Below are 23,560 nucleotides of genomic sequence, written 5' to 3'. Positions count from 1 at the left end.
GCGTATAAGTCAAACTTAAAAGATTTTTTTTTTTAGAACTTTTCAAAGGGAACAACTTTGTCGTATATGATCTTATTGAAACTTTACAACTTAAATCGGAAGCTCTCAGAAGAAAAGAAAACCCACGATTCTTCATTGGTGCTATGCTCCTTTTGGTCTTAGCGTGATGATATGTAGCCTATAGCCTTCCTCGATAAATGGGGCTATCCAACACTGGACCAGTGTGTAGTTCCTGAGATCATCGCGTTCAAGTAAACATACAAACAAACTCTTTGGCTTTATATGTTAGTAAAAGATTAGACTATTGATTACCGGCCCACATATAAGGCCCACTGTAATCTGAAAGGAGACCCGTCCTTTCAGAATGAGAAGGGTGTAAGGCTGACTCACAAAGTGCGGATTAGTAGACTAAACACGCGTTTTCCATAATTTTTGCAAGGGACTTTGAGAGAACATGAGGAATCTCATGCGTTTGAGAGAACATGAGAAATAATAGCGTAAATTGGAAAATTTGGAATTGATTACTCTGAAAGTTACAGGAGCATGCCGGTGATCGAACTCAGTCCCACTGAAAGGGAAGCTGAAGTGTTAAAACAGCTCTATTAATGACTGCTGATTAGAGTTGCGAAAAATAGTAACCAACCAAAACTGTCTTGAATATAAACATTTTTATAGATCGCAAATCAAACTAAAGTATTTTGACTTTTATTTGATATCAAGAGGAGGGCGTACGCATTTTCCTAATATCAGTGGATATAGGAAATTGTACACAGATGAACCACTAGTTATTCATAAATCCTTAAGACTCAATATTAAGGAAACTTTAAAAAAAGGCGCGTTTTATTTTAAAGTTATAATTATATTTTAACCCAAAACACTCAATAACCATCCTAAGCTTAATTTAAATTAAAAATGTTTACATAAATAATAACATTTTATGATAAATCCATTGGTACGCAAGGTAATTCTGAGAAGAGGCGTCTATAAAGAATGTAAAACAAATGATATTTAAATTATGCCGCAAAACAAAAATTAGAGTTGACAAAACAGAGACAAAGGTATATTACTAATTTAATAGTGGACTCTAAAAATTTAAAACCCATTCCCATTCTTGCGAGCCATTCCACCGAGGTTAATTGCCTCATCTGGTTACACAAGGGCTAGCTCATATTTTGCACAAAGGCACGATTTGTAGAGTGATTAGTTTAGTTATAAGAATATATTGTAAAATTAACAATAAAAATTAAACAGTAGGTGCCTCATTCCAATGGAAATAAAGTTAAAACAAAATCACGAAATGTCAAGTACCGCTTGATTACAGTTTAACTGCATTCACGTGAACACGCATTCTCTACAGTTTATTAAAAGCAATCATGACAATTCATATTGTCAAACAATCTCAACAAGAAGTAAAAATTTACGATACAATCTTTCATACACCCAAGCAACGCTATTCATCATCATCATCGTCGTCGTCGTCATCGTCGTCGTCGTCGTCGTCGTCGTCGTCGTCGTCGTCGTCGTCGTCGTTGTCATCATTATCATCTACCAATTACCGGCCTACAACCGGGCAAGGGCTTCCTTTCAGAATAAGAAGGGTTTAGGCCGTAGACTACCACACTGGCAAAGTGCGGATCGGTAGACTTCAAACGCCGTTGAGAACATTATGGAGAACTCTTATGCATGCAGGTTGTATATCCGTTATATTTTATATGTCCTCACGATGTATTCCTTCACCGTTAAAAGCCAGATATATTTAAATTGCTTAAATTAAAACGCACATAACTCCGAAAAGTCAGTGGTGCTCGAACTCGGTCTCCACGAAAGGAAAGCCGAAGCCTTATCCACTAGCCTATCACACCCTACACATACCTAGGAGAGTTCGAGAGCCGTTATAAATTTCTTTAAATCATCTAAAGCCGACGAGAATTTACTTTAATTTAACTGATTCTTAATTTAATTTCTGGTTTGTCATATAAATAGTAACAACATCCTTCCTTGCTATTTCACTCATGACATCAATGTCAAATATAAATACTAGCCTCTTCTAATAGTGAAACTCAAGCCAAACTTAAGTTTATTTTTACCTACTCTTTGCCGTAACATTTATACAATAATACACATCACAAGCGTACGGGGGAAAATTTTATTTTCCCTTCATAATGCTTAAGGAAGTCTCATTTAAGATGAGACCAATATGTAACACCCATGTTAAATAAAATGTATATTTAAAGGCTGTTAAGAATGCGAGGGTAGCTGGTAAGGTCTAAATTATAATTGCTACTGTAATTTGGGTCAAGTTTGAACCTTGAACTTGCCATACCTAGTTATAAAAGATTGTATTTTATCAGTTCAACTTCTTATTACATATTTATGACTAATGCCTCGACACATAAACTCTGGGTGGTTTAAGACGAGGTGAGTTAGCTTGGCTTAGTTAATATTTGTATAATTATTTTATTACGAACAATAAAAAAAAAGTAATAATTGATAAGAATTTTAATGTCAAGGCTGAATTCGTGGTAGTATTGTTCACAATTAACGAAAATACAAAAGACGGATTATTGTGATAATATTTAAAGAACTATAAAGAGCTATACACATGCTACGATAGAAATTAGACGCAAACGGTTCAGTATGTTTAATTTACCTAGTATTTTGAAAAATAGGTATATATGCAGCTCAATTACGGCCCCCGGTGCAAGCGGAAAGTTGGGTGTCGACTACTTCAAAGACTCAGAACGTACAACCAGCACCGAGAACTGACGGCTTTGTACTTATACAAATCAGAAAATTCATATTTTCGATCGGCTGTTGTGATCGTGTTTAATTTTTTTTTTATTTCGTACTTGTTAATGTCGTTTGAAATATGAATAATATATATCACTAGCTGACCCTAGCGCCATCTGTCGGGCTGATTTGTGAATCTAAACCATCCAGGGTGCCACCCAAACGCATACCGAAAAATTCATTCAGATCGGTCCAGCCGTCTAGGAGGAGTTCCGAGTTCCGTACACACGCACACAAGAAATATATATATAAAGATGTGAAGAGTAATGGCAAAGAATAACACATACATTTTATCATATGGAAACTAGAAACAACTATTTCGCGACGTATTTGTGGTTTGTTGTTTTGTACAATCTTAGTTAGCTTAGGTCTAATTTAATGCAATGAGGTATATTCTAGCTAATCGTCACCTAACTGAGAAAAACATACCGAGCTTTATAGTGTCCCGGTGCGATACTGTGTATAAAATAATGACGGGATTATACAATGTATGCTACAGTACAGGGCGATACAAGTGTGCTTGTATTACAATTGTGTGATACCTAAAACCTAGCTGTATCCTTAAAGCAGATACTGGTAACGATTCGGCTGTACACATATCTCGAACCTTTTTTTTTATTCCACTGCAAGTTAGCTCTTGACTGCAATTTCACCAGGTGGTAAGCTATAAGGGAGTATGATAGTCGTCGTCTTTGTCGGTAGGGTGGTAACTAGCCACGGCCAAAGCCAGACCAGACTAGAGAAAATACAGAAATTCAAAATTCAAAATTTGCCCGTGCCGGGCATCGAACACTTAAATTCACAGCGCTCACCGCCAGGGAGGTCGTCGACTTCAGTCATAGTGCAGTCTCTTTCGTTTTTTTTTTTTGTGGAAAAGGAGAGCACCATTTTCAACTTGTCAATGTAAGTTAAGCTTTAAGAAAATTGTGTTCAACGGAATTGGTAGCATTTTTCCTTCATTAAAGCTATTACCTAATTAAGAATAAACTAATTTAAATATTAAATGTCAAAAGGCAACTTGACATGAAATTATCGAACTAAGTCTATAAAAAATAGTATTCTTACGAGTGAGTTCTGGGATTGGTGATGACCACGCCGCCTCTGTGCCGTGTGCTGGTTTGATATACAATCAGTGAACTCTATGGGCTGTGGTTCCAGCGTGACCACTGTGGGGTTCGACGGCCGCCTGTTGAGAGCTGTCATCATTTCTAAGTCTTCTAGTTTTTCTTTGGAGTCTTTGCTTTTTGTTATTGCTGTGAAAATAAGAAAATAATAATTAAATATGCATTGTTTTATACGTGTGAGAGATCTGAGGCTGTAGGTGAGAGATATAAGAAAAACAGTCTTAGTCAATCTTGTACTAAGGCTTAGTACAAGATTTGCTCGCTCGCAACCGAGGGGTTGTTTTCGTGTATGAAAATACTAGAACATCGGTTTTAAATCTTATGTTCATTGTATTAAAGCTTAAATTTGCCTATCACTCTTTAGTTCGGGCTTTTGATAAAATGTTAATTAAAAAAAGAAGAAGTACAGGATTTGCGACTCTAGTAGGAATTACATTAGGTCAATTTTACTTTGATGATACAGAGTTTGATATTCGAAAACAACTCCTGCGAGAGGTTACAGGTGTGGGCAGGCTATAGGTTGTAGAGCACCACGTTACACACAGGTCTCTTTTTACTCTCTTATGTTCATCTTGCACGCTTGCGTACTATGTGACGTTCAAGTTTGCGATTCTTATAAGCGACCAATTACAAGAACCTTGCTAGCACTTTTTGCGATTGGCCGCCGCTTTACGCAATTTTAAACGCCACGGATTCGCCGTGCCTTTTTAGTTTCATTATCCTATAGAAAAACACCACGCTGCTCCAATGCAGGTTTGCACTTAGAATCCTAATCTTCTTCAAATAAGAACTGCCAAGTTGTTTTAACTTACTACTCAATTGATTTACCATCCCTACTAATCCCTAATTCCCTACTAATATTATAAATGTGAATGTAAGTTTGTTTGTTACGCTTTCACGCAAAAATTACTAAACCGATCATCATGAAGGTAATAGGATGCTTTTTATCCCGAAATTAAGCTCAGTTCTTTTGGGGGAGGGGTGTTTGACGATTTTACACCATAACGCCGTCAAATGATAACCGATTTAAATAATTACTTTTGTACTTTAGAGATTATAATGTCTGTTTAATTTTGCCTAAATTTCGTGTAGATCTGATGAATGTGGTTGGAGATAGAGGACAGAACTCCTCAGCGGACAGCAGCAAACCCTTCATTTAAGGCCTAGCGATACTGAATACTTTAAATTTTTTAGAACTAGATACAACTAAATTGAACGCCACATCAAAAAACAAAATCAAACGCAAACAAAGTCGCGGGCAAAAGTAAGTAAATAATAAAACGCCTGATAAAACTACTGCAATACTTCAATACCTCAAACCAAAATTGCCATCCAAATTAGTAGTGGAAAACTTTTAGTTGCTCTAAGTTTGATAATAACCTTCGAACTGACAATCTTCGATGCTCCACAAAGGCAAAAAGTTGGCAAAAGCTTAATATTTAAATTTTACCTCCATTTAATACTCATAAGAGAAAGCAAGTTGTAAACCATAAATAACTATCAAAAAATGCAATTGGGAAGATGCCAGTTTTCGGAAATTGCTAAAGGCAAGGTGGCGTTTTTATGGTAAATCGAATAATTCATTTTGACTTTAACACCGACTTTCTCTACTTCAAGTATGCAGCATACTCCTCTGCCTACCAAAAATACGCATTATGAATACAAAGACAAGAATCTCTAAAATATAGTTAAATGCGGTTGCATTCATTATGGTAAAACCGGGTCATCGGCAATTTTTAAAATCTATATTTACACTATTAATAAAGCGGAATTGTGTGTTTCTTGTCTGTTTTTAACGCTTTTTTGGTTCGAGGTAAGTCAATATGATTTTAAACCCTTTTTGCAAAAAAGGCTTTTTTCGGAAAGTTATGAAACTTTTTAAACCTTCACGCCTTTGTCCGTAATTTTCATGTCATATCAACTAAAATGGTAATTAAGATATGGTCACAATCAAAATGGTAAAAAACGTAACTATGCAAACTCCAACCCCAAGGAAATTGAATTGAAATTTTATTTATTAGCAATAACGACTAAGATTAGAAGAGAACTTTTGCATAGCATCCGAGCAAACGAAGGCAAAGCGTTAGAGCGAGACCTGGTAAGTACGTCATAAACTTTGATTACATGATGACGTCGACGAATTATCATTTACAAAATCGTTAATGTTTTAACAGCAGGCAGCGTTAAGTAAAAAAGAACGGTCAAGTGGTGGGGTCTGACCCACACCCAGGGTACTGTACTTTGAATCATATTTTCTCTATTCTGCGTAGATAATTTCGACTGTTAAATTTTTTTATCCCTTCTTTTGAGCAAGAATAAAATAGTTGTCTAGATACATCGTTTTATTCTCTACTACTCCACTACTTCACTACTTCTACCACTACTCTACTACTTCTATTTACCTATGTAGTAAAAGTATCAATTTGGTATATCACGCACTTATCATACCTAATAGACTAGCAGAGAGACCTTCTGTGAGGCAATAATACAAGCAGTTGGCAAATCAAATGGTAGCACTGCTAAATGGCTACCAACACTTATAAATAAGAAGAACCTTAACCAGAGTATATAGCAAAAAAAAAAAGAACACAGCATTTTTTATATATATGTATGAAATGTATCAATATCGACTGGGAATACTTAACTACCTATTATAACAGTTAATATAAAAAATATACTTTATCACCTATTAAAACAGTTAATATTAAAAAAAAATATATATATTAACCAATTACTTTCATCATCCATCATCACATCAACCGATAGACGTCCACTGCTGGACATAGGTCTTTTGTAGGGAGTTCCAAGTTCCACGATTCTGAGCCGCTTGGATCCAACGGCTACCTGCGACGCGCTTAATGTCGTCTGTCCACCTCGTTGGGGGTCGACCAACGCTGCGCTTACCAGTACGGGGCTGCCATTCCAGCACCTTGGGACCCCAACGTCCATCCTTTCTCCGAACTATGTGCCCGGCCCATTGCCACTTAAGCTTCGCGACTCGTTGAGCTATGTCGGTAACTTTGGTTCTTCTACGAATCTCCACATTTCTGATTCGATCGCGTAGAGATACTCCGAGCATAGCTCTCTCCATCGCCCGCTGAGTGTTTTCTCCTTCCCATTAAAGATATGCCCGATAATGACCACGCTGGGCAGGCGGGTTGGTCATCGCAGGGCTAGACTGATCGCCCCGTCGTCGCTGCTGCCCGACACCGGTCTGTGCCATTTGTTCAGCCTAGCCAATTCGAAGTGGTTATACCGCCACTTGTCGGTCGCCAGAGCCTCGTCGGTTAAACGGCAGGGTGCACCACGTGCAGGTGAGGTTGGCAATTTGGGAGGCTGACTGGTACTAGCCACACCCACTTACACCCCACCAATTACTTTAATGAAATGTAATTATTTTATTTTTTGTTAATTTATAATTGATACTTATTTGAATTTAATTAATCATTTTAAATTATAAACATATAAATATAACATTTGACAAAGCACTCGGGGCTACTGAAGACAGCGCCACTCACGCATAAGTAGAAAGTAGAAGAAAAGTTAAAACGCAGTAAAAAAATAAAAAAAAAATAAAAAGCAATGTAGCATAACCATATCACAACCATCGTGAGCTGGCACTTATTCAGAGCAAAAGTTGCATAAAGAAGGTCTCTGACACCATATCAGAGGATAACTGGGTGCGAAACAAAAAAAAAAAAAAAAACTAACAGCAGACAACAACGATATCCTATAAAAGTTCCGTTTATCTTTATTAAATACGGAACTGGAAAAATTGTTTTTTCCTGTAATTAAATTATCCGCACAGAGGTATTGTAGCAAAAATTAGTCGAATTTATTATTTTTATTACTAGGTGCATGGATGGCCTTCTTCAAAAGATACTTTACAATAAGAGATGTATTTGTCGGAGCAAATCTGAATGCATTATTGTAGTATTTTTTGCTTGAGGTTTATTCGAGCATTAGGTCGCCCGAAGGACAAACTAACTTTATGTTTAATGAACCTTTTTGTAATGGAAAAATGTAATATCACGAGGAACTGCCGAAAAAATAATGCTCTTGAATGTTAGACTTCAGTTGATGATAAGCACTTGATTTAAATTTTAAACAAGACAAGTAATGCCGACTACTTAATAAAACTAGAAAACTGTAACGAATCGAATTCTGTACATTTAAGAACTTTTTAAACCGATCCATTTACCGACTTGTAGCAAAGATGCTTACCCAGCGCTATCGACTAATATGTGGTATTGAATAGGCTTTGATGATGATGAATGTTTACGATTCATTACATTAATTTATGTAATGCATTAATTTACCTGTTCTTGCTTTTTGTGTTTATGATTTAAACACAAAAAGCAAGAACAATTAATGCAAAATTAATGCATCGCTATCTTTTATATGTGTATTTTATAATGGATTTTTTGGCAACACCAGTACAATTGAAAAAACTTTACGTTAAGCATCTGATTTATTGAGGAAGGTTGTAAGAAGACTATGTAGAAGTACGCTGCGTCGCGTGGATTTTTTGGGTGGGCGAAGCCGCAGGGCACAGCCAAGTATAAAATAAAAAGATGTGCAGAGAAACAAGTTCTAAAGAAAGATGGACCTGCGAAATGTTGGAATTAAACTTTCGCTTAGGTACTTACTTCGCTAATGATTGTAACTAGGACCAATTTACCACGTATATATAGCACATAAAAGATGTTTTTGGATAATTGTAGGTGAAGTCAAGTCAAGCCAAGTCAAAAATATCTTTATACAAGTAGGCAAATAGGTGGCACTTTTGATAAGTACATTACATAAGAATTACACAGTAGTGAGGTTATGGTGACAACCGTATTTGTAAACTTAAAACTAAAGCGACGAGGGTTCCAAACGCGTCCTGGTCTAAGAAGAAGCCCACAACAAACAATTATTTTTTGTTTTCAGCATCTCACATTGTCATTTAAAATTATTAGAAGATTATTTTTTGTTGCTCTAACCAGGTAGTGGATATCCTATAAAAGTTCCGTTTATCTTTATTAAATACGGAACTGGAAAAATTGTTTTTTCCTGTAATTAAATTTTCCGCACAGAGGTATTGTAGCAAAAATTAGTCGAATTTATTATTTTTATTACTAGGTGCATGGATGGCCTTCTTCAAAAGATACTTTACAATAAGAGATGTATTTGTCGGAGCAAATCTGAATGCATTATTGTAGTATTTTTTGCTTGAGGTTTATTCGAGCATTAGGTCGCCCGAAGGACAAACTAACTTTATGTTTAATGAACCTTTTTGTAATGGAAAAATGTAATATCACGAGGAACTGCCGAAAAAATAATGCTCTTGAATGTTAGACTTCAGTTGATGATAAGCACTTGATTTAAATTTTAAACAAGACAAGTAATGCCGACTACTTAATAAAACTAGAAAACTGTAACGAATCGAATTCTGTACATTTAAGAACTTTTTAAACCGATCCATTTACCGACTTGTGGCAAAGATGCTTACCCAGCGCTATCGACTAATATGTGGTATTGAATAGGCTTTGATGATGATGAATGTTTACGATTCATTACATTAATTTATGTAATGCATTAATTTACCTGTTCTTGCTTTTTGTGTTTATGATTTAAACACAAAAAGCAAGAACAATTAATGCAAAATTAATGCATCGCTATCTTTTATATGTGTATTTTATAATGGATTTTTTGGCAACACCAGTACAATTGAAAAAACTTTACGTTAAGCATCTGATTTATTGAGGAAGGTTGTAAGAAGACTATGTAGAAGTACGCTGCGTCGCGTGGATTTTTTGGGTGGGCGAAGCCGCAGGGCACAGCCAAGTATAAAATAAAAAGATGTGCAGAGAAACAAGTTCTAAAGAAAGATGGACCTGCGAAATGTTGGAATTAAACTTTCGCTTAGGTACTTACTTCGCTAATGATTGTAACTAGGACCAATTTACCACGTATATATAGCACATAAAAGATGTTTTTGGATAATTGTAGGTGAAGTCAAGTCAAGCCAAGTCAAAAATATCTTTATACAAGTAGGCAAATAGGTGGCACTTTTGATAAGTACATTACATAAGAATTACACAGTAGTGAGGTTATGGTGACAACCGTATTTGTAAACTTAAAACTAAAGCGACGAGGGTTCCAAACGCGTCCTGGTCTAAGAAGAAGCCCACAACAAACAATTATTTTTTGTTTTCAGCATCTCACATTGTCATTTAAAATTATTAGAAGATTATTTTTTGTTGCTCTAACCAGGTAGTGGTTAGACAAAAATAATTAATTAATTGCTAAGTAGTCAAAAAAATAAGAACTTATCGAAATAAATGGAAGTCAGTCACCCTCAAATAGTGTTGTCTCTCAGATAAGGTTTACGTATATTTAATTATTTCGATTCGTACTGAATAGGGACCTAACTTACTTAAATAAAACTAGCGAACGAACGGCAGCGTAAGTCACCTTATCTTGTTGCCATAACAACGATGTCTTTTGCCACATCCCATAGCAAAGATCTATTCCTATTACGATATTTCTGTTCTTTTTTATGTTTTACTAGCTGTTGTCCGGGTTCTTTGGTTTTCCCGTGGAAACAGTTTGTTTTCCTTTGTTACTTATTTTTTCAACTAACTCTATGCCAAAAATCAAGATGGTTGGTTGCTTAGTTAGAGCGTGAAGATATAAGTAGGGATATCTTTCATAGGTTCCTAATGCAATATAGGGATTATTTACGTCTGGGGTCCTGCGTCAACTTTATCGTGTACCAATATCTATATTCATCATATCACCTTTACATTAAGTAATCAAGAAAAATAGTTAGAAAATTATCGAGGACGATATTTAGCTAAAACGTGCAGGAAGTGATCAGTGATCGAATTGAGCGAAAATAACACGTCTGCCTCACTTGAAATCAGAAATTCTACTCAGACAAAATCGCGGGCTTAGCACCTAATTTTTTATCTTATTAATATTTCGTTTGTAATCTAAATGCAAGAAACGATCGTAAAAATTAAGCCTATACCATATAATAAACGTTTTCATTTTCAGCATACGCATAGAGCCACAGTAACATAATGCAATTCATTGTCAATATGAGAAAACAAGGTCTTGAGTAAGTTACGACCATGTGGTAGGTAAAAGCGGAGTAAATTCCAGATAAGTTTAATAGCTTGAATTTACAATCTTATCAAAGTGTACGGTAATGCGCAATGCAAGGTTTAAAGCGAATGTCGTTTCTCCAACGAGGTGGACCGACGACGCCAACATCTCTACTTGAAAATTTGAAGAAAAAAAATTTTTTGTTAATTTGTGTGCAGCGGTGATACGGGCTTGTTCCACACTGAAAAATTTTTATGATATCACTAAACTCAGCCTTTTTGGGATAGTTTTTTTTCTTAATTCTTTGTTAAAACTGATTATTTATTATGGGTATTTATTAGTTTCATAATGAGGATGTTTTATTTTTTGCGTATATCTGCCTAGCTAATAACCTATCAATTTAAATAAGGGCGGTTGTCCTTTGCAGTTTCAACATTAATTTTTCTTCTAGGATACTAATAATTGCTAACGTAACATAGCGCGATATCAAAAGCATATGTGGACCAGTATGTTTTTTGTGTTGTTTTATTTGACTTCCAAAACAAATCATAGAATTTTTTAAATCGCGAAAATCTGGCTCGTTTGCAGGAGAGCCTCACTTAAAACCTTCAAATATTTGTAAACAATTTGTATGGACGACTGCAAGCTTAAGACGCCCAGTCGCGGCTCTATAAAGTAGCACTAAACCTTGCTAGATCGCAGGCAAAAGTTTTTGTATGTCTGGCTCGTAAATAGTTTACTTTAGTTAATCATCTTACGAACTTAGGTAGGTATTATAAAGACTTGTATGAACGATATAATCAATGCGAGACAGACGGTATAGTCAGGTACTTATAAGGTACATACATTTGCGGTTGTAGGTATAAAGTGTCTTAACTAATCAAATATTAAGATAATTTCCTCATTTGCAGTCTTAAACATAAAATATGGGCAGGTTTGATCAGTCAGATTAGCATATTTCAACAATTTTCATAGATATGTGTAAATGTTAAAATGAGGAGTTTAAAATAAAAAAAAATAGTTATAAATAGATATGATTATATAAGATAACAATTCTTTGAATATACCTTTTAGACATACGGTATTAGTTAAGCGTTGATAGCCTAGTGGTTTGGCTACGGTTTCCATATCGGAAGGACCGAGTTCAGTCTCTCTCTCTATCTTTGTACCAATTTATATGATTTTTGTGTTATTGGAATCATCCCCGTCCGGACTAGGATGATAAGTATTAAAATATGGCATATGAGAATAAAAAAAAACTGTAACAAGTCAAAATCTGTATATTGAAGATATTTAGAATTTCTTTCTACATAATCGATAACAGTATCAATTAACTGCAAAACTGTATTTTTTTTTTAATTTTTGTCTGTACGTCGTGTGTCTGTGTCTGGGCCGAGCATCACGCCATAACAACTACATGAATTGAAATGAAACTCGGCATGACTTTTCTTCATCGTAGTATGAAGAAAAGACATGCCATGTATTACAGTAGGACAAAAGGTACGTTTTATCCCGAGTTTCAGCACAGCTCTCTTGGGAGAGTTGATAAAAGTATTAAGTGGTTTTACGCCATAACTCTGTCAAATGTGTAACGATTTTAATAACTCATTTTACATTGGAAAATTAGTTTTATCAGTTTATTTTTGGCCTAAATTTAGTGTAGATCTGATGCATATTATTGGAGATAGAGGAGCAGAACTTCACAGCAGATAGCACAAAACCCTTTACTTTTTGACAGGGAATTACAAGTGTAATGAATGTGTCACAAGGCTAAACTGAAGTTAGTCCCTGGGATAGTCATTTGCGATTGCCAATATTTATATGAGCGAAGATTTAAGAATAGTGGGTGATTAAATTTCCGACAGCAAGAACAGTCTTTTATATCTGTACTTAATATCATAAGTTTGTATACTTAGCGATTGCAAAAATCTTAACGGTTGGTTGTAGACTATCTACCAACTACCATTACGCTATGTCCTGTTATTTGCGCGGGCGAAGCGGCAGGGCTAGTTATTAATAATGATATATATCTATTAATAGTGAATATACATAGCTGGCAAATGGTCATAATTTATCAAATAATTTCGGTTTTCATATTAAAGTAACTTAAAATAATGTACTAATTATAATGACTTCAAATTTTAACGAGTGTGTGAGCGTATGAAACTCTTGGTTAATTATTGTTGTTTTAATACTATCAAGGACTAAAATCTTTTTCTGTTGGCCTTGTACCTTATTCGTGACCCCACTTGACCTTACATCAAAACACATCAGACACTGCTCATTTTTTGTGATAACTTTGTATAGTTATTTTTCTTAAGCCAGAAAACAGCTGTAGAAAAAAAATACTATTAAGAACAGGTACCGAAATACCCCATCAGCAAACCATACAAACTCCTATCACACACTGTAGTTTTCAGATTTTGCACTTTTCAAACTCTTTTGACATTTATCACGGCGATTCAAAACGATGAGGTTTTAAGAAAATATAAATGCATCAAAAAAGACAGATTAGTTCCTTTTATGTTTGAATTATACTTTGGTAAGCAATTTTAAAATATCTATTCCCCGTATTTGGCTCGTTATCCATGATTAAGTCGCAGAGAAAAAATAAAATTATGTGCTAGTTCGAAACACATTGTTTTATACGATAGCTAATTTAAAATTTCACATCACAAATTCTTCACCATTACTAAACTAAGTACTTCTACGATTGTTAGTTGCTAAATCAAAATATATAAGCGATTAAATCGAAATAAAACCTTTTCCATTTTCTGATATATAAATAATAATAATAATAATAATAAATATACTACGACAATACACGCATTGCCATCTAGCCCCAAAGTAAGCGTAGCTTGTGTTATGGGTACTTAGATGCCTGATGAATATTTTTATGAATTATATACATAAATACATAGAATATACAAATAAACACCCAGACACTGAAAAACATTCATGCTCATCACACAAACATTTTTCAGTAGTAGGAATCGAACCCACGGCCTTGGGCTCAGAAAACAGGGTCGCTGCAAACTGCGCCAATCGGCAATATAATTATGATATGAGAAAATATTTTTTTTTATTAATTTTCATTACCTAAGATCATTCATTTAAACTTTCTAAGCCTTTGCACTGAAAAATAATTAATAAACCGAAATACTTTTAAGTCCATTTAATTTTGTTATATCGTTAAAGAAGTTGGTACATACTTAGTCACTAAGTGATTTTTATTTTTTTATTGGTCTAAAAGTTAGACCTTGATTGCAATCTTACATGCTGGTAAGTTATGCTCCCGTTTATGATAGTAATTGGCTATACTTTTAGGGGTATGGCAATTACACAAAAACCATACTCCTAATCGGTTTCCACGCGAAATCGTGCCGGAACCCTAAATCGCTTAGCAGTACGTCTTGTCGGTAGGGTAATAACTAGCCACGGCCGACGCCAGACCACAGAAAATTTAGAAATTAAAAATTCCCATATTATAGGTAATACGACCCACGAACAGTTCTGTAATCTCAAGAGTAGGAAAGCTTAATAAAAGACTAAAATTGTAATATCGTCATGAGAGGTTATCCTCGAGAACCTTGAACAAAGTTTTACCTTAAGCGTCCGCTTGACCAACTCCTTTGTTTAAACAGGCAATTTTTTTTTATGCGATTTTATTATGTAAAGGAAACAATAAGCATAAAATAAATTATAATATAGTACAAGTATAATGCTTCTTAATTAAATTCAAATAAGCGCTGACTCTGACTGGCAGTGAGCTTACAAGTAAAGTATAATTAATGTTTGAATAAATAAAAAAAGGTGGTAAGTGATGATACAGTCTAAGATAATAGCGGGCTAACTTGTTAGGGAGTATGATGGTCATACGCCTAGGGTTTCTACGCGACATTGCACCGGAACACTAAATCGCTTAGCGGCACGTCTTTGTCGGTAGGGTGGCCTAACCTAACTAGCCACAGACAAAGCCTCCCACCAGACCAGACCAGAGAAATTATAAATTGCCAAATTGGGGCAATTTCCTTAAACCAAACTCAGGACCTCATATTTAAATACACGCGCTCACCGTTGCGCCAGGAAGGTCGTCAAAAATCACGATCATAATAAAATTCAATCTAAATAATGAGAATGACAATTGTAACACTTATATCATTATGTTAAAGGTGATGAACAAAAGAAATGGTTAAACCAGTTTAATTTTCATAAATATTTTAGTTTTCGAGTTTTTAGATTTTCCGCTGTTCGGTTAGGTTCTTTTTCAAAACAACAGCTGCTGCCTTGTTTTAGGGCCGATAAGTAAGTACCAAATTGCCTCGTTGGTCTAGAGGATAGAATGTTCAACTACAGATCAAGAGGCCCTGGGTTCGAATCCTTGGTTGGGCCAAAAATTGTTAGGTTTTAAAGTAATGTTTAATTTACTGTTGTTAATTGGCGGAGTCATACTCCGTGCCTTGGGACGTCGCTCTATAACAAATGCCGTTGAAAACCCACGAACCCGCATTGGGGCAGAATGATGGGTCTATGCTCTAAAACCGTCTCTCCTATACTATGAGGCCTATGCCCAGCAGTGTCACGTTAGTACTTTGCAAATGAGTACTAAAATTCAATAAACTTAAATGCAATTATTTAAACGTTCTCTATGTACTCATGATAAGCATTACCCGTATAGGTATATGACGTTTTAATTGTATAATATCAGGTGTACACAGGAAAGGTGTGAGAATTTATTCCATTGTGGTGAGCATATTATTTGTCCAAACGTGAACGTCAAACACAGCACACAATATATATTATTTCTATTTACATTGGAATATTCGGGCACTAAATGAATATTAAAAATGTTTTTTGAATAAACGCATACTTACCTACCTAAGTAAATTTACTCGATGCACACTCAAAAAGGCAAACTTAAAGACGAGTGTGTGTTTTAGGATGTCATCCATAAGACCTTTGGTCGTTTAGCATAGAAATGGTCTACGGATACCAAAAAATGTAACATCACAGAAAAAAGAATCAGAGTAATAAATTCTGCACTTAAAATTTTTAATAGAATTTACATAATAAATAATTCAAAATAACAGAATGTTTTAAACGTGTGGCTAGATATAGGTATAATAAATCTTTACAGCTGTTTGGAACAAAAGAGTTATAGCCATTGAATAAAAGCAGCACAGGGTTGCCTTTCATGCACATCATTGTACCTAGTTGGGGTATTGTTAGATTATTCTTAAGCACTTTTTATAAGTAGTTTTACTTAGTAATTATTGAATCTATTATTATATTGCTTGTAGTCATTGGGGCATTATGTTTAGCATTTTTTTAGGCAAATTTAAGTGAATAGGGCTCCGAGATGACCTTTTTGAACTATTGTTGGAGTAAAATTTGTCAAGGTTACTATTCAGATCAAATCTTTAGAATAAAACCTGCTAAAAATATCAATATTAGTTTAAAAAGCGAATAACTGAAAATTCAAATAAAAAATATTATCTACTAATTTTTTTTAGTTGTAGTAAAGTACAAAATACTTCTTTGCAATTATAGTGAACAATAATAATATACCTGAATTAAAAGCAATTTTAGAATTTTAGAAGATATTTTAGGTATTTCCGTCAGAAAAGTAGTTATATTAACAGACAGTAAGATTCTTCAACATTTTATTAGATGCACTACGAGTTGTAAAGGGGTACCAGCTGGAGCATATTCTATTTCGCGAAAAATCAAATATCAAGAAAAAGAAATTTCTTTCAAATTTCAGTGGATTCCATCCCATATTGGTCTGAAAGGTAATGAGGAGGCGGATAGACTAGCAAAGTTGGCTCACACAAACGGAAAATATTTCAATATAAACTGAAATGTTGCCCAAATACAAGAGTATTTAATACAAGAGTATAATGAATATTTTAATGATAGATCGCTTGATAAAGATATATGGTACAGAACTTTTCAATCTGAGCCTCCTCATATACCCTGGTTTATAAATAGTAACACTAGTAGGAATAAGTTAGTTCTAGAATTTAGACTTAGATCTAAGCACATGCCTTTATATTAGGCAAGTTCAAACATCTAATGGGGAAAGTTGATTCTTCTAATTATGATGGATGTGTAGATGATGTTTTCACCTACTAATGGCGTGTGCTAGGAATCACAGCTTGCGAGAATATTCATATTGTAAAGATGGGGCCGACACATAGGTAACCTATAAAAGTTCCTTAAATAAATAGATTTAAAAATTTAAAACTAAATAGATTTAAAATGCATAAATCGGAAACGGATTTAACTTGCTAAATAAATACAATTTTAAGTTACGAATGACAATCAGCTAGCTTCCCATCGCGAAAAAATTTTTTTGCGAAAAATAAAACCTTCCATGTTTGACCAAATAGAACCTTAGAAAGATAAAAAGTACTTGGAACAAGTATTGGGCAATTTAAGAAGTACTAGCAATTCTTGTATGTATATATATATAATTGGAATCGCGGAATCGGCTCCAACGATTTTCATGAAATTTAGAACACAGAGGGTTTCGATCTAGCTAGGATTCATTTTTAGAAAATGTCATTTTATTCGTGTTTTTCGGTAATAACCGATTTGGTGCAGACAAAGTTGCACGGGTCAGCTAGTAATATAATATCGAAATGAATGGAAAGAACTAAGAAAATATCAAAGACCCTTAAGTTACTAAGTAAACCGATTTAAGGAACAATTAAGCTATATTTATATTATTATACTCATACAATTAAGTAAATGTCTACAAAATTACATGGTTGAAAAAATCTGTTAAATTAATTGTACAAATTTAAAATGCTTTTAAATAAAATTCAAACATATTATCAATAAAATGGCTGTTCAAGTTCAAAAGACTTCAACAGCTTAATCTCAAACCTAAAAAATATATAATGTTTGTTAGTATGTTTGAACTACACAAACAAACACTTTACTGCACAACACAAATAAAAAGATAAATAAAATTTTAAATTCTGTAGACACAAAATTGATACAAAACACGGTCGCGCTACAGAGCGATTTTATCTCTTCCAGACAACCTTAAGGCCTAGTGGGAATTTGAATAAACCGAAAAAAACGTGGATGTATGCAGTTATAATATTGTACATCCTTACTTAAAATAATATGTTCTGTGAATTGTATTGCTCTTACAAAATAGCTTTTTCACTAGCTAACTAACATGTAATAATATATATATTTTTCAAACATTCACTCATATTCATTCATTAATACCAATATTATTGATTGAAGGGTGTATATAAATAACCATACATATTTAATATCTAAATAAAATTTATGTTCTCATTACTTTATAAAGATGTTGTCAACATTAACAAAAACTCATAAAACGTAAACAGTTATTGCTTACCAAGCAAAGTCGCAGTGAGGCATACTACTGTAATACTTCTTTTTTGTTGATCTTTGAAAATTTATTGGATTACAACATTTAAGTATTTGACTAGCCACTTGTACTTGACTTGAAAATACTTCAAGCCAATTTTATCTTTATTATTATAATGCTCAGTAACAATATAAAAAAACACCCCACTTGACATAACCTGTTGTTTGGTTAAAATGCGTAGAGTGGTATGGACCCAGGTGGGGCATAGCAAATGTGTTCGGCATTATATGTATGTGTAAAGTTTCATGAACTTTCCAGTTCATTAATTATAATATTTAAAATTATTGAATTCCAAGTAATTAAATTCATTGAAAAACATATGTTTAGACTGGATACATATGGGAAAGATGAGTGAGCAAATAACTCATTTACGTCAACAAAATACAGCACTCAATCTTTTGTTGCCTAGCTATTACATAAATAAGGGAGTGAAACATGATGTTAAGCACACTAAATAAGTCACCTCACCTGTACGCTGTACCTGATATGCTAATATGTTTTTCTTGGATTAGATCTACTGAATCAACCTCTATACCTGTGCATATAACATTAAGTATACTCTGAGCTTATATAAGTATATTATGATAAATTATTTATTTATTATTATATTGCATTAAAGTATCAAAGCAGATTGCTACCAAGCTTAGCACCTTTATTATTCTTAAATCTAACTGTTTTTGTATTCTTCTTTTATTTAATTAATTTATAGCTGTGTGAAAAAAAAATACAATAATAAAGTGAAATCCCATTTAAGTTTTATTAAATTTACAGTGAGTTTTTATCTTCCTCCAACAATAAAAAAAAATAGTTGCTATATATTCCAGTGTCACCGTGATAGAACCAGAATCAAGGCAAGGATGTAAATTTTTACTTTTATGCCAATACGTATTTAAATATAAAATGAAGAATTGAATTAAATATATTACTTATTTAATTTTTCTTTTAATTTTGTATACATATTTTAAAGGCTATTCTATCAATTTGTTATGCCTGCCTGACTCAAAAGGTTACACATAACCAAATTTAGTTATTTATTTTTGTTAATGTCAATAACAAATTATTATCAACTTATTGAAAAGAAATTATTCAGATGAAAAAAAGAAAGAAATAAAACAAATATCTTTTTAATAATTTCTAGCACTTAGGTACAAAATTTTATGACTTGAAATACAAGTTAATGCATTCTGTGGTGCCAGAAAAACTTCTTAATAGTAAAAGTAAAAATTCTTTCTATTCAATAAAAAAATTGTTAAGTGCTTTTTAAAAAATTTGCACATAAGTTCCAAAAGATTGTCATGTAGAGCACTTTATGTTTGTTTCAGCTTAGGCTATTTTTTAAAAGCAAAGTCCTATCTATTGTTGTGACACAACCACTAGTTCTATTGAGAAGAATACACATATTCTATTGAGAAGAAGTTTGTAATACTCAGAAATAACCAGAAAATATATTCAATTATCTTTTCAGATGAACAAATTAACAAAATAAATAAAAAGAAATCACTTACTTATCATCATGTTTGTTGAATTGATTCCCAGATAATCCAAAAATCTGTCAGTGGCAAACACAAATACAGCTCCAAACAGGAAACCCATTGCAACTGGAATAAATGCGTACTGTCCCTTGTCACCATAATAGCCTGACTCTTCACACATTTTTATAGCTGGCTCTAAGAGAGACCAGTACGAGGCCGCGGTCATCACACCAGCGGCAAAGCCTAGCGAAACATCCAACAGCTTTCGCTGGAAATAAATAATAAGTACTATGAACACAATGGTACTTTATGTAATTTGTACTATGTACTATTCTCAAAATGTGAGGAACTTTCGGGTATAAGCAATCAAGAGAACGTGTAATTACATGTTTTCCTCGAATAAAAAATACACAAGCGGCTCCCGCGGCTGTAAGTCCCCACGTCAGAAGGGTGCCGAGAAGGGCCTGCGTCACTGCTCCGTATCCCACAATCATCTTTGTATAGTAATTTTAAGTATCCAGTTTCTGAAGTAAGTACTATATCGAACACATATTTCAAGCTGTGTTTTGTAGTAAGACCGTGTTATCTTTCACGATCTTTTTATACCTACAATCCACATGTTTATCATTTAACTGACAGCAATGACAATGACACTGACAGCAACAATAGCCATTTTGTCATTGTATGTGGCACAGAGTAAATAACTAGGGGTTGCAAAAGCCGATTATAAATAGATAGTTGTGAATCGATTTATATCGATTACGATGAATTTGACTCCATTTAATGAAGTCTTTTTAAATATTAACAGTATGAATTTCAAAATAGAAAATATCGCTTCCATCTAAAAAAAATACGCTCGGGCTGCTTTTTCTCGACTAAATAATCAAAAGATAAACAAAGAAATCAACATCTTTTTTCATCCGAATAACTTAATTCTATAAATGATTATTTATATATTTATAATAATATAGTACTTGTAAGACACCATATTAGTCTTTATAAAAAAAAAGTGGATATAAACAGTCGACTTACAAGAAATGGTCATAAATTAGTGACATCTGCATATCGTCTGCGAAAGGTACAGAAGTCATTTGTGGGATTGAGTACCTATACGCTTTATACGCTTTTTTAATATGATTCCGAAGGTAATTTTGGACCTACAAATGCATAAGTTTAAAGAATGTGTTAAAACACATTTATTACAGCGAGTTAACTACACAATTTATAAATTTCTTAATGACAAGGTTGCTTGAAAGCAACCGGTTCCGCTTTCATCTCCCACAAGATAGAAAAATGAATGTTAAAGTATAAAATGTAAATTGTTGATGTTGGAAAAGTGCAACTGCTGAGTTTCTTGCCGGCTTCTTCTCTGTAGAATCTGCCTTCCGAACCGGTGGTAGAGTCACTACAAACAGACAGACTTGACGTTTCAAAAGTGCTTATATTAGGCCTACTTGAAATAAATTAATTTTGTATTTTGAATTTTTTTTTGAGACATTTTTTAATTATTTTTCACATTAATAGGCGGAGGGTAAACTAGATTTTAGGCGTCCTGCGATATTCAGGCTGTGGCCGTCAGTTTGAACGAATTTTTGTATTTCGTATTTAATAATAAAAATGAATATTAATTTTGTAATAGTCATTAATAACCGACTTACAAAAAGGAGAGGTTCTCAATTCGGTTGTTTTTTTATTTTATTTGTGGAACAAATTTGTAACGCTTTATATTTTTATCATGCAATATATCCCTGTAGTAATCTGTTCATATAACTTATCATTTTCATATAACGGCTCACACATTTTTTTTATGCCCTAATTTGGTTCTGCGAATTCTTTTTAGAACGAACCAAGAACAAATTTTTCAAGCAGTAATCTTATAATAAGTAAGGAAAGCTTTTTAAAATCGGTTATTTAATTCTGAATGCTTTAACCATTACATAAAAACTTGTAGAATGGATAAAAATTCAGAACTACCATTTGCCTACAACGAGGCATAAAAAGCAGTTAAAAACAGTTTAAATAGTTCACTTCTAAATAATGAACATTTACCGTACATGATTCTATTTAAACATTTATACGTTTTAGGAAAGCTGATTAAGTAGCTTAGTTTTTCTAGCACTTTTTATGCTTTGTGTATTAGTACTTTATTGAGCTAAGCAAAATCTTTCGATAAATTTAGAAAAAAAAGTTGTAATAGTACATAATTGTATATAGTAAAGTATTTTTGGATCCTTCAGAACTGTTTTTGCTGAGATTCAAATCAATTCAAATGATATTCTTGTTATATTTTCGTCTTAAATGTGAAATTCTGGGCGATTCATGAAAAAACGTTACATCTCGAAGACTATCGATTTCTATGATACATACCCTGCAAGGAATACGTCGAGTTACTATAGATAACCCTGTAACCTTGTATAGATAACTAGATATCGATGCTACTATAATCGAACTCGGTACACGCGATCATCTCTATGCATCATCTGTTCGCCAAAGTTATTATGACGTAAATGTCAAAGTCAGGAGCGTTATGTTTTTGCAGTCTGCTTTTTTTGTAATTAAAAAAGATGTTATGTTATTTTAAAGTATGTATGTCAAAAGTCCACAAAATAAATAAGAATGTAGGTGAACCCCTTTAGGTAAACGTTTATTTATCCCGCTACCCTCGCGACTTCGTCCGCGTATGAGTCAATCGAGAAGCTTTATTAGCTAGCTAGCTATCAAATTTTATTTAAATCCGTTCAGTAGTTTACGCTAGACGCCCAGACAGACAGACAGACAGACAAAAATTAAATAAAAATCTGTTTTGGATATGTACACACTTTGTATATAATAACGCATCAAAAGTGCCATCTATGTGCCTATTTGAATAAAGAAATATTTGACTTTGACTTTGACTTTGATTCAGTATCGATTACAAAGCATCCCCCGGTCAAAATTTTCAAAATATATTAAATGTACAGAAATCTTCCAGTTACAGTTTTATTATAAGTGTACAGATAAGATAAGAAAGAAGATAACCACATAGGCATTGATTTAATATGCTTCTATGATCGTGGGTATAAATCGCCGGTTTTGTTTTTATCGTTACTTCATTGTTCTAAGTCGTTATGAGTGACCTCTTCCAGGCAGATGAAGGCTTCGGAGATATATTTAAAGGGGACAATGGTTTTGGTTTTAATAAGTATGTTTCGATTCAAATTATTTTGAGGGTTCCCTTTCCAAAATAGAAAAAACGGATCCTTATGGACCTACGACTTTTTCCGTTTGTCACAACCTTTACGGTATTGACTTTTCCTTTGCATTGAAATCTGAAGACTAATTAACTAGAATATAGATAATAACAAACTTTTTTATACAGGAAAGGACTTCATATGTACATAATGTAACAGGTTTTTGCCGAATATTCTCTGAATTATCTTAAAACTACAAAAAGGCTGGTTGCCCCCAAGAGGTATAAGGCCATCCAACTATGGGAGTGGCAAAAGAGGTAGGTAGTAAACGGTCGCTGTCTGTCCAAGATGGCCGGCACAAAATAACGGCTTAGGATATTTTTTCACAATTACCTTGATATGGGTATGAAATGAAAAGGCTTGAGGAGCAGAATACTATGCACTATGACAAATATCAAATCCAAGATGGCCGCCACAACAAAATGGCGAACTATG

General features: G+C 33.7%; 1 protein-coding gene across 1 annotated transcript in view; it reads right to left on the bottom strand.

Annotated features, from left to right (window-relative positions):
* LOC120630321 (zinc transporter ZIP11) overlaps window positions 1–20,522 on the bottom strand; it is a 100,889-nt gene extending 80,367 nt beyond the window's left edge. The window contains exons 1-3 of the mRNA XM_039899515.1: window positions 20,282–20,522; window positions 19,929–20,163; window positions 3,856–4,043 (exon numbers count right to left, since the gene is read on the bottom strand). Of these exons, the coding sequence (XP_039755449.1) occupies window positions 3,856–4,043; window positions 19,929–20,163; window positions 20,282–20,389 (531 nt within the window). The 5' untranslated portion in view covers window positions 20,390–20,522. The remainder of the gene's footprint in view (window positions 1–3,855; window positions 4,044–19,928; window positions 20,164–20,281) is intronic.
* Window positions 20,523–23,560: the final 3,038 nt, after the last annotated feature.

This window comes from Pararge aegeria, chromosome 16 (assembly GCF_905163445.1).
Source record: "Pararge aegeria chromosome 16, ilParAegt1.1, whole genome shotgun sequence".
NCBI lineage: Eukaryota > Metazoa > Arthropoda > Insecta > Lepidoptera > Nymphalidae > Pararge > Pararge aegeria.
Note: the sequence above shows the minus strand (reverse complement) of the source record. Positions and strands in the feature narration are given on the sequence as shown.